General features: G+C 44.4%; 2 protein-coding genes across 5 annotated transcripts in view; one reads left to right on the forward strand and one right to left on the reverse strand.

Annotated features, from left to right (window-relative positions):
• Positions 1-16,548, forward strand: ARG2 (arginase 2). Of its 4 annotated transcripts, none has more exons than XM_079995594.1 (9): positions 1-134; positions 4,823-4,928; positions 5,550-5,622; positions 12,362-12,539; positions 13,649-13,808; positions 14,606-14,700; positions 14,834-14,938; positions 15,117-15,253; positions 16,102-16,548. In XM_079995594.1, the coding sequence occupies exons 3-9, from the start codon at positions 5,619-5,621 to the stop codon at positions 16,305-16,307; spliced, it is 885 nt and encodes a 294-aa protein (XP_079851720.1). In that variant the 5' UTR covers positions 1-134; positions 4,823-4,928; positions 5,550-5,618; the 3' UTR covers positions 16,308-16,548. The 4 variants fall into 4 exon arrangements, with proteins under 4 accessions (XP_079851720.1, XP_079851717.1, XP_079851718.1 ...); XM_079995591.1 differs by lacking the exon at positions 1-134 and adding an exon at positions 3,123-3,278; XM_079995592.1 differs by lacking the exon at positions 1-134 and adding an exon at positions 3,178-3,278 and having other exon boundaries at positions 4,826-4,928.
• Positions 16,496-16,903, reverse strand: part of VTI1B (vesicle transport through interaction with t-SNAREs 1B) — a 13,461-nt gene continuing 13,053 nt past the window's right edge. The window contains exon 6 of the mRNA XM_079995632.1: positions 16,496-16,865. Within this exon, the coding sequence (XP_079851758.1) occupies positions 16,775-16,865 (91 nt within the window). The 3' untranslated portion in view covers positions 16,496-16,774. The remainder of the gene's footprint in view (positions 16,866-16,903) is intronic.

Below are 16,903 nucleotides of genomic sequence, written 5' to 3' on the forward strand. Positions count from 1 at the left end.
AGCCCATGAGATCCGTCCGCGCTTTTCTTCTCATTCCCAGGCTACACCTAAACTGGCCATTTGTCTGGTCCCGCTTCGGCAGGGACCAGACAATGCCTGGGACACAAAGAGACGCGCAAAATGTAAATTCTGAGGTAAAGGATGACGGATGACGTCAGCGACGAATGTTACGTAACGTTAAGAATCCCAACAAAATAAAATAAAATAAAATAAAATAAAATAAAAAATAAAAATAAAATAAAATAAAATAAATCCTTCCAGTATCACCTTAGAGACCAACTAAGTCAGTTATTGGTATGAGCTTTAGTGTGCATGCACACTTCTTCAGAAAGCTCATACCAATAACTAACTTAGTTGGTCTCTAAGGTGCTACTGGAAGGATTTATTTTTTACTTGTTTTATTTGTTTTGTTTCAACTACAGCAGACGAACACGGCTATCTACCTGTTAAGAATCCCAGTTTAAAAATGAAAAGAATGCCATTTTATAACTTCCTTCCCTTCTTATTCTTAAAGGTAAAGGGACCCCTGACCATTAGGTCCAGTCACGGACGACTCTGGGGTTGTGGTGCTCATCTCACTTTATTGGCCAAGGGAGCCGGCATACAGCTTCCGGGTCATGTGGCCAGCATGACTAAGCCACTTCTGGTGAACCAGAGCAGCGCATGGAAACGCCGTTTACCTTCTCGCTGGAGTGGTACCTATTTATCTACTTGCACTTTGACGTGCTTTCGAACTGCTAGGTTGGCAGGAGCAGGAACTGAGCAACGGGAGCTCACCCCGTTGCGGGGATTTGAACCACCAACCTTCTGATCGGCAAGCCCAAGAGGCTCTGTGGTTTAACCCACAGCGCCACCCACATTCTTATTTTACCGGAAGTCCAATTCTTCTATCGGATTCTCGGGCGAATAATGTGGCAAACAATTTCAAGTAGACTCTCAGAAGAAAAAGCAAATTCCCCGCAATTTTTTTCATGTAAGCTAAACAAGCTATAGCTTAGGGCCCTTCTCTCTTGCCCCCCCCCCATATACATTTTATTAATTGTATTTCACTATTAATATACTTCTTAATCTCAACAAATACTTTGATAAAATACATATTTTGTTATGTGCAAATGGCTTTAGATACCTATTAGGTCCATAAATTACCATTCAACACACAAAAAACAGCGACAATTTGTTGTTGACAAAGGACAGCTGGACATATGAAGGGCCCCATTACCTTCAGTAGCTTCAAACCTAAATCCGGCCCTGAGCGGGGTAATAAAACACTGAAAAAGAGTAGGCTAGTTTCTCACAAAAAGTTAGAAGAATAATGCCTGGACACTTTTCCTCATGCCTCAGTTTCTGCAAAACTTGCTCTTTTTTTAAAACAAACAAACAAGCTGGGAATCTAGGGGTTATGGTTCCTGTGGGGTGGGGTGGGGTGGGGTGGTCTAACTACCCCCTTCCTCCCGCACCCTGTGTGTCAGCCCCAGCTTAACTAAATCAGGAGCTCATTGGAGATGAAACTGAAGTATTTTCTTGTGGGACAACTAGCGTGCAGATGTTCCTGGAAAAATGGAGTTATGTGCAGAAATGCTATATGCATAGTTACCTGGGAGTAAGACCCACTGAATGCAGTTGGACTTACTTCCAGGTAAACATGGATTTCACTATTTTCATTGTAATCTTCTCCCGTGGATGAAACAAATAGAAGGGCTACTTTCACTGTTTAGAGTAGAATCAAACTTGCTATTTACATCAAACAGCAACCTCGGAGTTTACTACCATGGCAGTTGCATTAGTACATCTATCAGTTTCTATATTAAGTTGCATATAGACATACATAATTCATTATATTGCTCTGTTGTTTCAGGTTTTCTATTAATTGTAACTTTTTAATGTGTGTTATGATGTGATAGACGTTTTGCACTTATGCAATTTCTATCTTGTCTGTTTTATATACTTAACAAGTCTAGGGTGTATCTTCACCATAAAAAGAACATGAAATACATTCATGTTCTTTAAAATTTACATGAACAACAAAAAAAATATCCAGTGTACAATTTAAACAAAATTCCCAGCACCCTTAACTAACTACAGTTCTCAGGATTCTTTGGGGAAGATGTGCTCTAAATAAGCTTTAAATGTATGGTGTGTAAACAGCTGACATCTGGAGGGTGACAAATTCCCAGACCCTGAGCTGCAGCCCACAGGGTAGGTTTGTTTTAATTACTCTGAATTATCCACTAGCAAGTCGTGATAATTACAAGATTGATAGGTGTTTTTCCATGTCCTGAATGGTAGGTTTCCATGAAGTGAGGAATCTAGTGCTGATTTGGAGAGTACATAGTTGTGTCTCAATATAAGGCAGTTTCATATCTTTTAATCTAACTCAGAGGAACCTATGAATTAGGCGTATGATAACATCTAGAGAAAACTAAGTTTGTGGAACTATACTGAGACTGCAATGCTACACCATTTTTCTGGGAGTAAACCTGGCTGAGTAAACCAGTAGGACTTACTTTTGAATGACACATTTATATATAGAGAGAAAGAGAGATCACTCCCCCCCCCAGGGGGGGTACGCAGGGGTACGCATACCCCTAAGCATTTTGTGAATCTAAGTTTGGCCTCATTGAGCCGCAGTATTTCAATATGAGTAGCAAAATGAGAGTACCCCTAAACATTTTTTTAAAGAAAAAAAGCACTGGATAGATAGATAGATCAGTTGGCAGAGCATGAGATTCTTGATCTCAGGGCCATGGCTTCTGGTTCAGGAGGTTGGACTAGATTACCCTCGTGATCCTTTCCAACTCCACAATTCTATGGTTCTATGATATCCTGCTTATATGCCAACATGGCTAAGCTCTTTGGAGAGTATCCAGAATAAAATCTGTAATTCATAAGGAAGACCAGATTTATATAATTTGCTTTAAGATAATGATCTCTTGTAGAACATAGGCTAATACACAGGAAAGCGTTTTGTTATTATTGATTGGTACTCCTTTAAGCCAGGAGAGCTGGGAGGGTGCTTGCGAGTGCGCAAGGGAGAGAACTGGGGCAATGGCAGGGCCGGAATGCTGCGCGGCTGCCGGTTCCAGGCCCTTTTGTGTGACTCAGGAGTGTCGCGCGTGTGTCAGAATGGGCGCGTGGCAGCCGGCAAGACCCGAGTTCCGGGGGGGACGGGGACGGGACCCTGCAGAATAGCGGCTTATGAGCTTTTCACAGCAGCGTCTGTTTAAGATGATCCATGTCTGTCGCGCCCTTTCATCGTTTTTTTCCCTAGGAGAAAAATTGTGAGGCGGGTACTTTTCTCTCTCTGTTTGTGTGTGTGTGAACTAGGTAGTGTGCTTTGATTAGACCGCGAAACTTTGAAAAGTGCCGATATATAGAGAAGGAGCCGGGTGGGAACTGGCTCCAGGACGTTTCCAGAGATGGCAGTCGAGAGATAGGAAGTGGTCCCGGGCTCTTGATTGGAAGGCGGCCAGCTTTGGTAATCGGAGAGCTGGCTGGAGTCCGGCTGCCCCGTCCCTATCTCAAGGACCTAGCGCTGGGGGCGGGGCGGTAGAGGCGGACTCCCAGGGCGGACCAGCGAGGGGCGACGCTTCGCACGTACGACGAGGTACTGGGTTCATGCCCCGCGCCTGCAGTCCAAGCAGCAGATTGTAGGGCGGGAAGACTTCGAGATCCTGCACGGCAATGGGTGCCACTCAAGAAGGCAAAGGAAATCTCTTTAGAAACAGGAATAGCCCCTGTTCCTCAAGCAAGGCGATAGATTTATCTCCCACTGCAATCCTACGACTTCTAACTGGAATTAAAGTATCCTATTTCTTTAATTCTTACCTTTATTTTGATGATTGATTTCAAACACTTGTGTAGCATCCTTCAATAGATTTCAGGACTGGGAACAACGGAAACCCCTAAAACAGCCAAGCCATAGCATTGGAAATAGTAATGGAGCAAAAATGGTTTAACAGTTGCAGTGTGGGAGTATGTAGTAGCGTTTCTTCCCTCGAGCTATGCTATCTTTTCCAATCCTCAGGCCCGTGTGGATTATGGTTTTGTGAGGGTCAGTGATAAGAGTGGTTAGAGTGTTGGACTCGGGCCTGGTTAGAGCCCTCACTCAGCCATGAAGCTCACTGGGTGATCTTCGGCTAGCCACAGTCTCTCACCTTACCCTACCTCACAGGGGTGTTGTGAGAATAAAATGGGGGTGGGGGTGGAGAACCGTGAACAATATCATGATCTCCTGGAGGAAAAGATGGTATATAAAAGGGGTGTGGGTGTGGGTGTCCGAACGCACCTCTTTACTTGAAGATTGAGAGATGATGCAATTCAGTGTGAACCGTCCAGGCTTCACAAATGGTCTTTGAAATGTCTTGCTTGACCCTTTGGACGGGCGTGGTGGGGGGAGTACAAATATATTTTTAAAAGAAATGTAGATGAGCATGGCGTGCATGGAATAACTCTGAAAGGGCAAGCGACCCGCAGCAGGAGAAGAGAGGGGTGTGTGCGGGAGGGGTGTGTGGAGAGAGGGGGACGTGCGTCCCAAAGGCAGCCAAAGCAGGTTGGTCACGATTCTGCCCCGGGGTCTCGGCATCCCCGGGGGCACTCGGAGGCACACCTCCGCGGAGCTGCGCGGCGATTGGCCGGATGGCGAGAGCAGCCCGGGGAGGCGGCCAGGGGGCGGGCGAAGAAGCATCGGGGCGGGGAAAGGGCCGGACGTGTGCGCTGCCTCGCCTGCTCAGCTAGCGGAGCCGGCTGCTTATAAGGAGCGAGCGATCCGGTTCCTCTTCCTCGGTGCTGTGCACATCATCACCTCCGTCATGTCGCTTCGCAGCAGCTTCGCGCGGCTCCTCAAGCAGCAGGCGGGCTCCTCGATACAAGTCCAGAAGAGACCGGCGCACTCGGTGGCCCTCATCGGAGCCCCTTTCTCCAGGGGACAGGTGAGTGAGCACTGCGGGGAAGGGGGGGGAACGAGGCGGTGTTTGGGTGTTGGAGACAGAGGGATAGGTGGGCCTTCACTCAAAGTAAAAGGCTGTAACTCTATTGCAGCCGAGCGCAGGTAGGAGGAACAGAGCAAGGGGAGGGGAGACAGAAAAGGAAAGGCAGTCTGGTGTAGTGGTTAGAGTGCTGGGCTAAGACCAGGGAGGCCGCGGTTTAACTAATCTACGTTCTAAAAGGACAGCATCCTCCCTCCCGCCTGGGGGTGATCCGTGAGGCCCAAGCCCGCCTTGGGGCGAGTGACGCTTCGCCATAATGCTGGAGGAGGACCGCACGTGGTCATTGGGGCAGGGATGGAATCCTTAAGATCCGCACAGTGATATGTTTTGTCTTGCTGGGGGGGGGTGTTTTAAGATGCGTATATCTTTAAAGGGAAGGACGGTCGGATCAATGTTAGCTGCGGGCGGGGGAGTGTTCCTGCGCGCACCGGGCAACCGGCTTCCCGAGCGTGGAAATTTCCACGCGCTTCTCTTTCGGCGCTGTGACTCAGCGGCGTCCGCTTCTCCGCTTTCCCGGAGGCGCGCATAGCATCACCGCTCCTTTCCTGTTTTGTCTTCCTCCAGAAAAGGAGAGGAGTCGATCACGGTCCAGCAGCCATAAGAAATGCAGGGCTGGTGGGGAAGCTGACTGGCATGGGTAAGTAAGAGGTTTATTTTGAAAGAAACCGCCTCTCCCGTAGGAACATAGCAGGCTGCCTTAGACCCAGTCAGACCACTGATCGCTCCAGCTCAGTATTTGTCCACATAGTAACTCTCCAGGGTTTCAGGCAAGTCCCACTTGGAGATGCCGGGGACCACCAAGCTACATCCCCAACAATTGCTTTTCATAGAGAAGGTTAGTGAGTTCTCCCCCACCCCCATGACTGAGTGAGTCTCTTTAATGCAAAAGTTAGCTGTTGGGAGAGATTTGGCACTCTCTGCAGAAATACAAACCTCCTTTCTTTGAGAGGAAAGCCCTCTCAATTTGAAGCCTGATGTACATATGAAAGAGGTGGCATGTGTTCTCTGATGGGCTTCTCAATAAGGAGGCAAAGGAACTCAAGAGGCTCCTAGAGTGACCTTCCCTTTCCTCCTCAGAAATTTTCTTCTTTGTCTGTATGCAGAGAATGAAATGCTTGTGTAGCCAGAGGCAATGTCCTTATTTCAGCTTAGATAAATTGGTTTGGGTTTTTTTTGGAATTTTGGGTTCAAATAAAAGCAGAAGCTGCCCTAAGGCACAGTTGGCGTAAGACATTTTGATGGGAGGTGTTATGTACTGAATCCTAGAACAATAGGATCCAGAATGCAGCAGTCTGATTGGTCCGCAGGAGCCACCCAATCCAGGTGGAAGTGAATCAGCGACCTGATTGGCCTAAAGGAGCAGCTCGGAATTAGCCAATCACGAGGGGCCCATTGTGTAAATAATGTATATACGGTTAGACGTCTCACAGAGTGACTGAAGCTGTTTATTTACCAAAACCAGGCCTAAAGCTCATAGTTTTCTGTATCCAATAACTTGAATTCACTGTGTTGAGTTGGACTTCTTTCGATGCTAAGTCTTAGTATATTCCTTTTGTGGTTTTGGTGAGTGAGTGAATGAATGGATGAATGAGAGGTATGTGCTAATGTCCTTTATGAGTCTCTTCTACTGGCAGTGCCTGATTTCCAGAAAGTTATGTAATTGGCAGCACAGCTGTCATTTTAGCCAAACCCTTTTAAATCAGTGTAGTTATTTTTCTGTGACTCAGCATTAGTCACCATCTTACAGGTACCCTACCTGCAATTCACACAAAAATTGGATTTGTGCTATTATATCAGGAATGAAAAAAGTTGATTGATCAGGCATCTCAGTTTCCTGAAACATTGAACATATTGAAACATTTGCCATCTGAACTGATCTTAATGTTAATTGTCTGATCTGGATATGTTTGTTATAGCCATTTGACTCATCCTCACAAACAGTGTACAGTTTTTTTTCATATTGTGAGTTTCAAAAAACATACAGTGTGAATTGTGAAAATACTTCAAATGATTGTCAAAGCATATACAGTAGTACCTTGGTTTAAGAACAGCTTAGTTTATGAACAACTTGGATTAGGAACGCTGCAAACCCAGAAGTAGGTGTTTTGGTTTGTGAACTTTGCCTTGGAATATGAACATGTTCCACTTCCTGTTGAGTGTGTTCCATTTGTAAATTGAATCCCCTGCTGCTATGGGAAAGCATGCCTTAGTTTAAGAATGCTTTGGTTTAAGAATGGACTTCCGGAACGGATTAAGTTCATAAACCAAGGTACCACCATGTAGATTAGGCAACTAACTATGCAGATCCATCAGCTGTTCAAAATCTGCTACAAAACTCCATGGGTGGTATTAAACTAAATAGTTATGCTGTGTAGCTAAAAGCTGTTGCGCTAGAGTCACTTCCCTCCCCTCTCCTCTCCCCACATACACCCTAAATCTGCTGCAGAGGGTAGGAGAATTCCCCAGAGCAGATTTAGCAGGGGGGCGGGGAGCATGCAAGGAAAGGAGAGGGCATTGAAGTAACACTGCACAGCTAAAATCCATTGTGGTACAGTACCCTTTTAGTTGTGTTCCAAAAGTGCCCTGAAAGCAGGAGTGGAGTACCCTCAGTCTGGAGCCAAATTTAATCTGCCCTTGGAGTCCTCTCCAGCTGTAATATGGCGAGGGAAAAGGGTTTTGATGTTGTATGAAAGGTGCAACTACAGCTTCGTTCTGAGCAAGAAGATCAAAGCACTAGGGAAAATGTTTAGACCAACTTGTGTTCCTTGCAAATACAGTCATACCTTGGTTTTCGAACAGCTTAGTTCTCAAATGTTTTGGCTCTCAAACGCCACAAACCCAGAAGTTACTGTTCCAGTTTGAGAACTATTTTTGGAAGCCAAACATTCGACGGAGCTTCTGTGGGTTCCAATTGGCTGCAGGAGCTTCCTGCAGCCAATCAGAAGCCGCGCTTTGGTTTTCGAATGTTTTGGAAGTTGAACAGACTTCCGGAACAGATTCTGATTGACTTCCAAGGTACGACTGTATGCAAAAAGTAGTCTATGCATTAGGCAACTGCCTGCCACTGCTTTAGATAGCTATGAGCTAGGACTTGCAATTGAGCTGTGCATTGGCCCTGTTTGCATTCTACTGCTGGTATTTGGGGTATGGTTACCAGACGTCCCCGTTTCCTGGAGACAGTCCCCGGATTTACAAATCTGTCCCCGGACAAAATCCGTCCCCAGAATGTCCCCAGATTTCATTTAATGTCCCCGGATTTATATTTTAAGTGTGGTAGATTTATTAGTAGGGAATGAATGTTGTGTGATTCGTTCAACGGCACAAGACACTTCATATGAGGACTTCCAGCGAGGCAAAATGGCGGGCGCCATGGCAGCAAGCTGCTTCTGAAGCCAGCCAGAGCCAACTGTGCTACCAGGTTGGCTCCAGGCTGCTGAGACTGCTGCTGGCACTGCCACTGCCAAGGGGGAACCAGGGACACCCAGTGTGTCAACTGGGGGAACTGCTGACACCCCTCCGTGCGACCCAAATCGAGCCAGGCGCAAGAGTGCCCAGCCACCTGGCCCACTGCCCACTGGCACTCCGGGGCCAGGAAAACCCTGGAGCTGACGTAGGGAGAAGGAGTAGAAGAGAAGGAGAAGGAAGAGAGAGAGAAAGGAGGGAGAAGGAAGAGAGGGAGAAAAAAGAGAGAGAGAAAGGAGGGAGGGAGAAAAAAGAGGGGAGCCCCAACCTTGCCGCACTGCTGCCGCCGCAGCTGCCACTGAACAGGAGAGGTAGGAGGACACTGGGAGGGCAAGGACATGTGGCCGAGCCCAGGCCCGACCTGAGCCTACTCCATGGCGGCTAGCACTCCAAGAGAGCAGGCCGGGGCCCAGAGGAAGGCTGCATGACAGGAGACCGCAGAAGAGAAGATATTACTTCTTAATATTTTTTAAAAATAACTTTTTAAAAATAACTTTTTTTCTCTTTTCAAAAATAAAAAAGTGTCCCCAGATTCTCTGAAAAAAATCTGGTAACCTTAATCTGGGGTGGATTTGGAACATCCAAAAGTGCATTGGAAAACACATATAAGAGCTTCAAAATTTACCAAATTTTGCTCTTTGTCATGTGTATTCTTCCACACCTTTCAGAAGAGATTGATTCTGTTTATCTGTTCTTTGGGGGGGGGGGATGAACAAAAAGAAGCTTTGTTATAAAGCTGCTGAAAAATGAAGAGCAGAGGGTCCAAGTGTATTTGGTAACTAAAAAATAAAAATTCCTGTAGCACCTTTAGATACTTTGCCTTTGCTGTAGATTGGTACAGCTTTCCTCCTTCTGATACAGAAGTACAGACAAGACTTAACAGCAGTAGTTTCATAACTGAAAGCTCTTTCTCAGTAGTTTAGAGAAAGTGGCTGTGACTTGTGAAGTATGGTAAACGTGATGTCATCAACTGATGAAAGTATGCTTCTCTTGAGCAATCCTTGCAACCCAGACAAGTGCAGATTTAACCTCTGCTTCTTGTTAGGAAACAAGGTTAATTCTGTCACATGATTCACTAACTAATCTTTTCAGCTTGGTTATGTTAGAGCAAACCTTGCAGTTACAAATTCCAGAGCCACAAGGTATTGTTACGTATCTCACAAATGAAAATTAGATCCATTCAAAAGAATGGAAGAGCAGTTGTGACTCACTCCCAACTTATGATGAAGTGGCAAAGCAAGATGAATAGTGTACGTACACAAAAACATAGAAAAAGGGACAATTGCTTTCTATAGTGTCGTCTCAACTTCCTGTTTCTATTGAGCCTCCATCACATTGTTGTCATGCTTGCCAATGAATCAACTTATCAGTGCCACATTGGAGTTTTCTTTTGTAACATTTCTATTGACATACATAAACGTCAGAGTCTGTTACATAACGTGCAATACACCCATTGGTGTCTCTGCATAGCTAGGAATTTTTGCCTTTGCTTAAATTGGCTTTAAAACCTAATTTACATAGCTGTCAAGCACAGGCCATTTCAGTTTGCTTTAACGAGACTTGATAATTTGGAAGCAAATGAAGCTATAAGGTTCACATGCAATTGAGATCACACCAGGCGCACAGAGCTGGTCCCAAAATTGGGAGGAGGGGGCATTGTGCAGTGCTCCCCCCCCCCCCGGCCAGGACACACAGGTGTCCCTTTGAGGATTGCCAGAGTACTCTGGCATTTGCAATGGGGAGTGTGAAGGCCCTCCACGCCTCCTGCACTCGCTGGAGGTGCTGGGGGATGACAGTACCCTAGAAATATTGTGGGGGCTGAAGTCCCTTCTGCCCCCTAAAGTGGAAGCCCCTGCAACACACCCTGCAGTATTGATTAAATCAAATATTAAAGCAAGTGCCAATTCCCCCCCTTTTTGAGCAATCGGCATACAGTATTGACACATCAGTATAATTTCTGCTCAGGAGAGAGCTCAGATTTCATAGGATAGATAAATGCTGATCATGGGAACATGGGTGTTTCCCTGGTTTCCATTTATTTGGTCTTGTTCAGGGGAGAGCTGCAAACAAAAAGCAGGAGGGAGGGGGGGGAAACCCTTAAAGGGATAAAGTAAGTGAAACTAGCTGAATATAAATGGCTTCATAATTACACTTTCTATCTCTCCTGGCTCCTTGCCAGAAACTCCTTGCGCAGCCAACCTATAGAAGAGGCAGGCCTGGTGTCAGATGACTGTGTCTCAAGGCTTCAGCACAGTAATACTATCTGCACATGATGACCTAGTACACTGCCATTGCATCAGGTTGTGATGCAACTTTGCAGGTTTGAAGTTTGTAGACTGACTGATTTTGAATGCATTGTAATGCCAAATGATGTGGGTTTTATCTGGGCTGATCATCCTTTTGAGATAAAGAGAGCACAGTGCCAAAAATATATAGTAGGTTTGGTGACCAGTCTTCATTTTGTTAATCTTTAACTGTGTTTTGTGTGCCTGTGCTGTTATTCCCTTTGCACTTATGTAATAATCACACTAAATGTACTACATGGATTACCCCATCATTTTGGGGAGGTGGGTCTTGTTAACTGAAGATACTTATTTTATGGCTAATCTGAGAACACTGGAAGCTATAGCTTTACTGAAGCTAAAGAAGTGCGGATCTGGTCAGCACACTGGATGCGAGATCGTGGAGAGCTCTGTGTAAAAGAATGATGTGGATATAAGGAATATTTTAAATATTGATCCAATTTTCCAGTATAAAGTAACAAGCTAAAGCAAGAAATGTAAAGTTAGTTTAGTGGGGTTCAGTTAACATTTAAATTTCACTTTAATGTGTCTTTAATCTGTTTTTCTACTACAGTGAAGCTTTCATAGAATTGTAGAGCTGGAAGGGACCACAGGGGTCATCTAGTCCAACCCCCTGTAGTGCAATAACCCAACGTGGGGCTTGAATCCATGACCCTGAGATTAAGAGTCTCATGTTCTCCCGACTGAGCTATCCCAGATTTCCTGTAAATGACTATACTCCCATCTGATCAAATCTTTTTAAGTTTGTAGGTGGGCAGGAATCAAGATAGAAACAATGGTGGTATTATGCCCTTGTTTTGAAAATATTTCCTTATTCAAACATGTAGGCAGCCATAGAATGGGAGCAGGGGCTTGCAAACACTTCACACCATATAGATATTAGGCCTATAAATAGCAAAGGCTTAGGGTTTCCCGAAGTCCGAGGGAAGATGACATTCATCAGGGAATGATGAAAGAGAGGAGTGGTATTGCAAGTCCTGGACTGCTGAGGCCCAATTACCTTAACCAAAGGAGAGGGTGTGTGTAGGAGCTGAAGTAGTGACTGGTTCAGGGGAATGCACGGACTGACTGTATTTCTAACACAGCAGCCATGGGTGTGACCTATGGGATGGTGGCAAAGCTGCTGTTCAGTGGCAAGCCCTGTTGTTGAACACAGTGACACATCTGCCCACAAAGTCTGGGCACCAGCAGCAAATTACATTAGCACAAACTTGCTCTGCCCCTGCTTCTGAATAAAGTGTTTGGGTGCAGTGAAAATCCAGACATTGGTCAACATGTCTACTCTTCTCTTACAAATATGAAGGTGGGATTATTATCCAAGTCCTATGGCAGGCTTCCTCAAACTTGGCCCTCCAGATGTTTTTGGCCCACAACTCCCATGATCCCTAGCTAGCAGGGCCTAGCTAGTCAGGGATGATGGGAATTATAGTCTCAAAACATCTGGAGGGTCGAGTTTGAGGAAGCCTGTCCTATGGGATCCTTGAATAACGAGCAACACGGTTGCAAAGCAGCTGTTTACCTACCTTCATTAACCAAGTTAATACTAACCACCAGTATTTCCTGTCACTGGACTGGGCAAGTGCAATTATGTGCTTTCTTCTTTTCCCCCAGGTTGCCAGGTGTATGATCTTGGAGATTTAAATTTCACCCAGGTGCCCAACGATGATCTCTACAACAACCTAATCATAAACCCACGCTCCGTGGGATCAGCTAGCCAAGTTCTGGCAGACACGGTGAATGGAGCTGTTGCCGCTGGTCATAGCTGTGTAACCATTGGAGGAGATCACAGGTGAGTTGGGATGGATCCGTGAGGAAGATGGTCTCTTGAATGAAATAAGTCTCAAAGAGCTTTGGGTAAAGTTCACTCCTCAACTGTATCCGTTAGTTCAAATTCCTGTTGACTGATTGAAAGTGACAGGCCACTGTCAAGTGTTAAATTGTTGTCCCCTGGTGGCAAATATGAATCAGTTTTGCCTGATATAAAATAATGGTCAATAATAAGCATGCACAGTAGGCTTTTGTTAGGCTTGGAGAGCTGCCAGATCTCAGGGATTTATCCCAGAATAATGGCACTATCTTCAGTCCCCTGTGAGAGCATCTCTGGGGCCACAGGATATTGCAGAGCTCTCTGATGAAGCCCATCACTGGAGGTCTCTTATTTGCAGCCTTGTGATCCTCTAGAGCAGGGTTTCCCAAAACTTGAGTTTTCAGCTATTTTTGGACTAGTAACTCTCATTATCTCATCCAGCATGTCTAGTGGTCAGGGATGAGGGGAATAGTAGTCCAAGAACAGCTGGAAACCCAAATTTTGGAAACTCTGCTCTAGAGCTATCCCTCTACCATACCAGTTGCTGGAGAACAATAGTGGGAGGGGGCTCTTGTCTTCATCTGCTGGTTGTAAGCTTTCCCAAAGGCATCTGGTCTGATCCAGCAAAGCTGTCCTTATATTCTTATGAAGTGATGGGTACTGTTTATAAAAGGATGTGACTGTATGTATACACACACACACACACACACACACACTAAGTTCATTTAGTAAATGAACTTGTTTTATTTATTGTTCTCAGAGGAGGCACAGCAAGGTATCTATCAGTGCCTGTAAGAACCAGATATGAGGCACAGGTAAACTGCTTTAGCTTTGCCAGAAAGGCAACCTCCAACAGCTGCAAAAAGAACCCCAACAACCCTTAGGTAGAATTTATTGTGGATTTCGCATTTTTTAGCATACCAGGAACCAGGTTATATAATTATCACACATACTGTACAGCTGTCAAATTCCTTTGTAAAACTCACAATTTTCTCAGTGTATTAACCCAAACTTAAATTAATACAAGAAACTTTTGAAGTAAACTGGACTGATAAAAATCTGAATCTGATTTTTTATTTTTATTTTTGCAGTTTAGCGCTTGGGTCAATCAGTGGTCACTCAAGGCAGTACCCACACCTATGTGTGATCTGGGTTGATGCACATGCTGACATTAACACTCCACTCACAACCCCATCAGGAAATCTCCATGGACAGCCAGTCTCATTCCTTTTAAGAGAACTTCAAGATAAAGTAAGTGGGGATTATGCTGGACAGCTATAAAATAGATTTTATGAATTCTGTTTTGTACCATGTTTGTAAGGCAGGCATTAAAGTCCAATCTTAACTTACCCTACAATCTTGAGCAATTTAATTTTAAATCTAGAACATTATAGAAATAACCCCCAGAAGGAGACAGGTAGTTCAATTATTATTGATGTCTGCATAGAACCTAGCTGGGAACACCAGACTCTGCCCTATGCTGGACATGATTTTAGCATAAAAGATGTGTTCCTATTTCCTCACATGCAGCCCCCATTTAGAAAACAGCATATTGCAGTCACAATAACTCCCTTTCAACTGCTAGATACTTTTTGTTCTTCTGGACTAAGATATAGGCAATCAGGGTTCAATTCTCAGCTCAGCCATGAAACTCACTGGGTGACCTTAGGTTAGAAGGAGAGAAGGTGACTTGCCCACCTTATGGAGTTGTGAGATCAGAATGAAGAGAGAACCATGTATGCCAACTTGTGGCTAAAGTCAGGTGGTTAACACCACCCACCTATCAAACACAAAGTGCCACAATCACAGTCAGGTGACCCGTTTTTGCCTGTGCTGTTTGAAATTGAATTGTGCAAGCAAAGCACTGCGCTATGAGGTCAGGTGTAGGACAGCTGGGCCCGTATTGGCCAAAACAGCTTCAAGGTCCAAATGTTTATGTATTGACACAGTTGAGTATGGTGTTCATTATGCATCACCACTACACCATCATGTAAACAAGCCTAGTGTAAAACATCCAGGACTATGTTAATTCTTCTATCCCTCTATAGGTGCCGCTGCTTCCTGGATTTTCCTGGCTAAAGCCCTGCCTTTCACGATCAGATATTGTATATATTGGCCTCAGAGATGTTGACCCTGCTGAACAGTAAGTACAGGATATCTGAACTGGGAGAACTTTCTTCTTACTTTTTAAAAAAATACGTACTCGGCCTACTGCCATCAGTAAGAGGTATGTTGCATAACATTATAGCTTTAAACATTTTTTTCTTTTTAAACAGCTTTATTTTGAAGAACTATGGCATCCAGTATTTTTCAACGAGAGATATTGATCGTTTGGGAATCCACAAAGTGATGGAAAGAACATTCGACCACCTTCTGGGCAGGTAAAACTTTTTTGAGGATGGGCATTTTGGGAAGCGGCATTAGGCAAAAAATACTTAACCTATTCACGTGTCAGCGAACGATCAGCTTGTCATATCCTACTGATCAGTCCCCAGTTACCATGATGTGATTTATTTCACATGGGTTATACCTGTATTGTAACGTGATTCTCCTTCACAGAGGACAAAGACCAATCCACCTGAGCTTTGACATTGATGCCTTTGACCCAACTCTGGCTCCAGCAACAGGGACTCCTGTCTTGGGTGGATTAACATATCGTGAAGGCATGTACATTTCAGAGGAAATACATAACACAGGTAAGAACCAGACAAGCACATTTTACTTTCAGCTTTGGATAACATGATACAAGTAAACACTTGCATGGCAGCTGTATTACAAAAGTATTCAGTGTTTATTTAAAACGTCGGAGTGTAAATGAGAAAGAAGCTCAGGTTCTCTTCCTTAATTCACCCCATGCTAAGGAAATTAACAAGGATAAATTGGAATGGACAGTAGTAAGGATAAGGAGAGTTCTCAGGTGCTTTCAGACATCAAAATTGCACTTCCTTGTTAGTACAAGACAAAAACCAACTTTACTCAAATGTTTAAATTATTACAGCTAAAAGCTATGCCTAACAAACTCCCCATATGAAACGAGGCTTGCTTACAGGAACAATAGTTTTAGCTGCTCTATCATCAGGTTGCCTTCATTGAGGCTCCCTTGCAGCCTCCATTATCAGGACCTTGGCAGCTTCCATAGCAAGGGGAGGTGGGAACCTAATATCTCTCACTTGACTCTTTATCCAGTTTAATTATAGCTGTTAGGCACTCTTAAAACACTAAGGATCCGTGTAGCAGCATCATTTAAAACATTTAACTATAACAATGTTGCATGCTACTGGCAAGAACATAACCTAGAAACAGGGCCAAACTGGCTAGCAGTTATCATTGCTTTTGGGCCGCAGTTTGAAAAGGAAATCCAAGATAAGATTATGCTAAATACTGCAGTACTTTTAAAACAGCAATAATTTATTTCAGTCAATGCATGGCGGAACCTTGGATTCATTCATACAAAACCACATCTGTGGACCACATCTGCCCTTGGGCTGAAGTGATGCTTTAAGTTCTGTGTCTTCCATGTAACTCAGTGTCTTTAATTTCCCAGGCCTGCTTTCAGCCATGGACCTTGTAGAAGTAAATCCACTGCTTGGAGATTCACAGGAGGAAGTGAATGCAACAGTTAACCTTGCAGTAGATGTGATTGCTACATGCTTTGGGCAGACAAGAGAAGGAGCACACATCATGTTTGATGATCTCCCAACACCCAGTTCACCAGATGAATCTGACAGTGAAGAGCAAGTACGGATGTAGGACCCTCAAGGACCCTCAAGGATCAACAGATGCTTCAAATGGGCATTATGTACATATCTGCTGATCCACTCAAATGGACTGGCTAAAACCCAACTATACCACAGTCTGAAGTGTTCACCAGTTTTGGAGAGACTTGTTACTTTTCCCACTGCGTGACCAAACCGCTGTATTACAAGCTAGACAACACATCGGCTTAGGTGAATGTTTATTACTTTGCAATTATACAAAAACTTACCATCCCTTCACTGCCCTCCTTCTTTCTTTACAGATACATTTCCTCTCAGTAGCCCTGCAGCATTCTCAAACGAACATGCTGTTAAGACCTGACAACACACTAGTATTGTCCTTCAACTGTAGTAAATAAAATCCACTTTCATTGCTGAAGAGCTGTTCCTTGGCAATGATTGTAATACAGTCCTTAAGATAGATGGAAGGCCTGAAAACAGCTGTGTGTGTGTCAAGAAGATTCAGCTGAAGAATTTGTAGTATACAACACCTCCCAGAATGACTAACTCCAAAATGATGATAAAGGAGAGCAACAGTTTGTTTGTCATAACCCTAGAAGGAAAGATAAGACATGAGATTTATTTGGGTTT

The sequence above is a fragment of the Podarcis cretensis genome, assembly GCF_951804945.1.
Source record: "Podarcis cretensis genome assembly, chromosome: 1".
NCBI lineage: Eukaryota > Metazoa > Chordata > Lepidosauria > Squamata > Lacertidae > Podarcis > Podarcis cretensis.

Coding starts and splice junctions, on each gene's coding strand:
- ARG2 (XM_079995591.1), top strand. CDS start 3,196: ATGAGCTTTTCACAGCAGCGTCTGTTTAAGATGATCCATGTCTGTCGC. Junction 12,540..13,648: donor ACCATTGGAGGAGATCACAG/GTGAGTTGGGAT, acceptor TTATTTTTGCAG/TTTAGCGCTTGGGTCAATCA. Junction 15,254..16,101: donor AGAGGAAATACATAACACAG/GTAAGAACCAGA, acceptor TTAATTTCCCAG/GCCTGCTTTCAGCCATGGAC.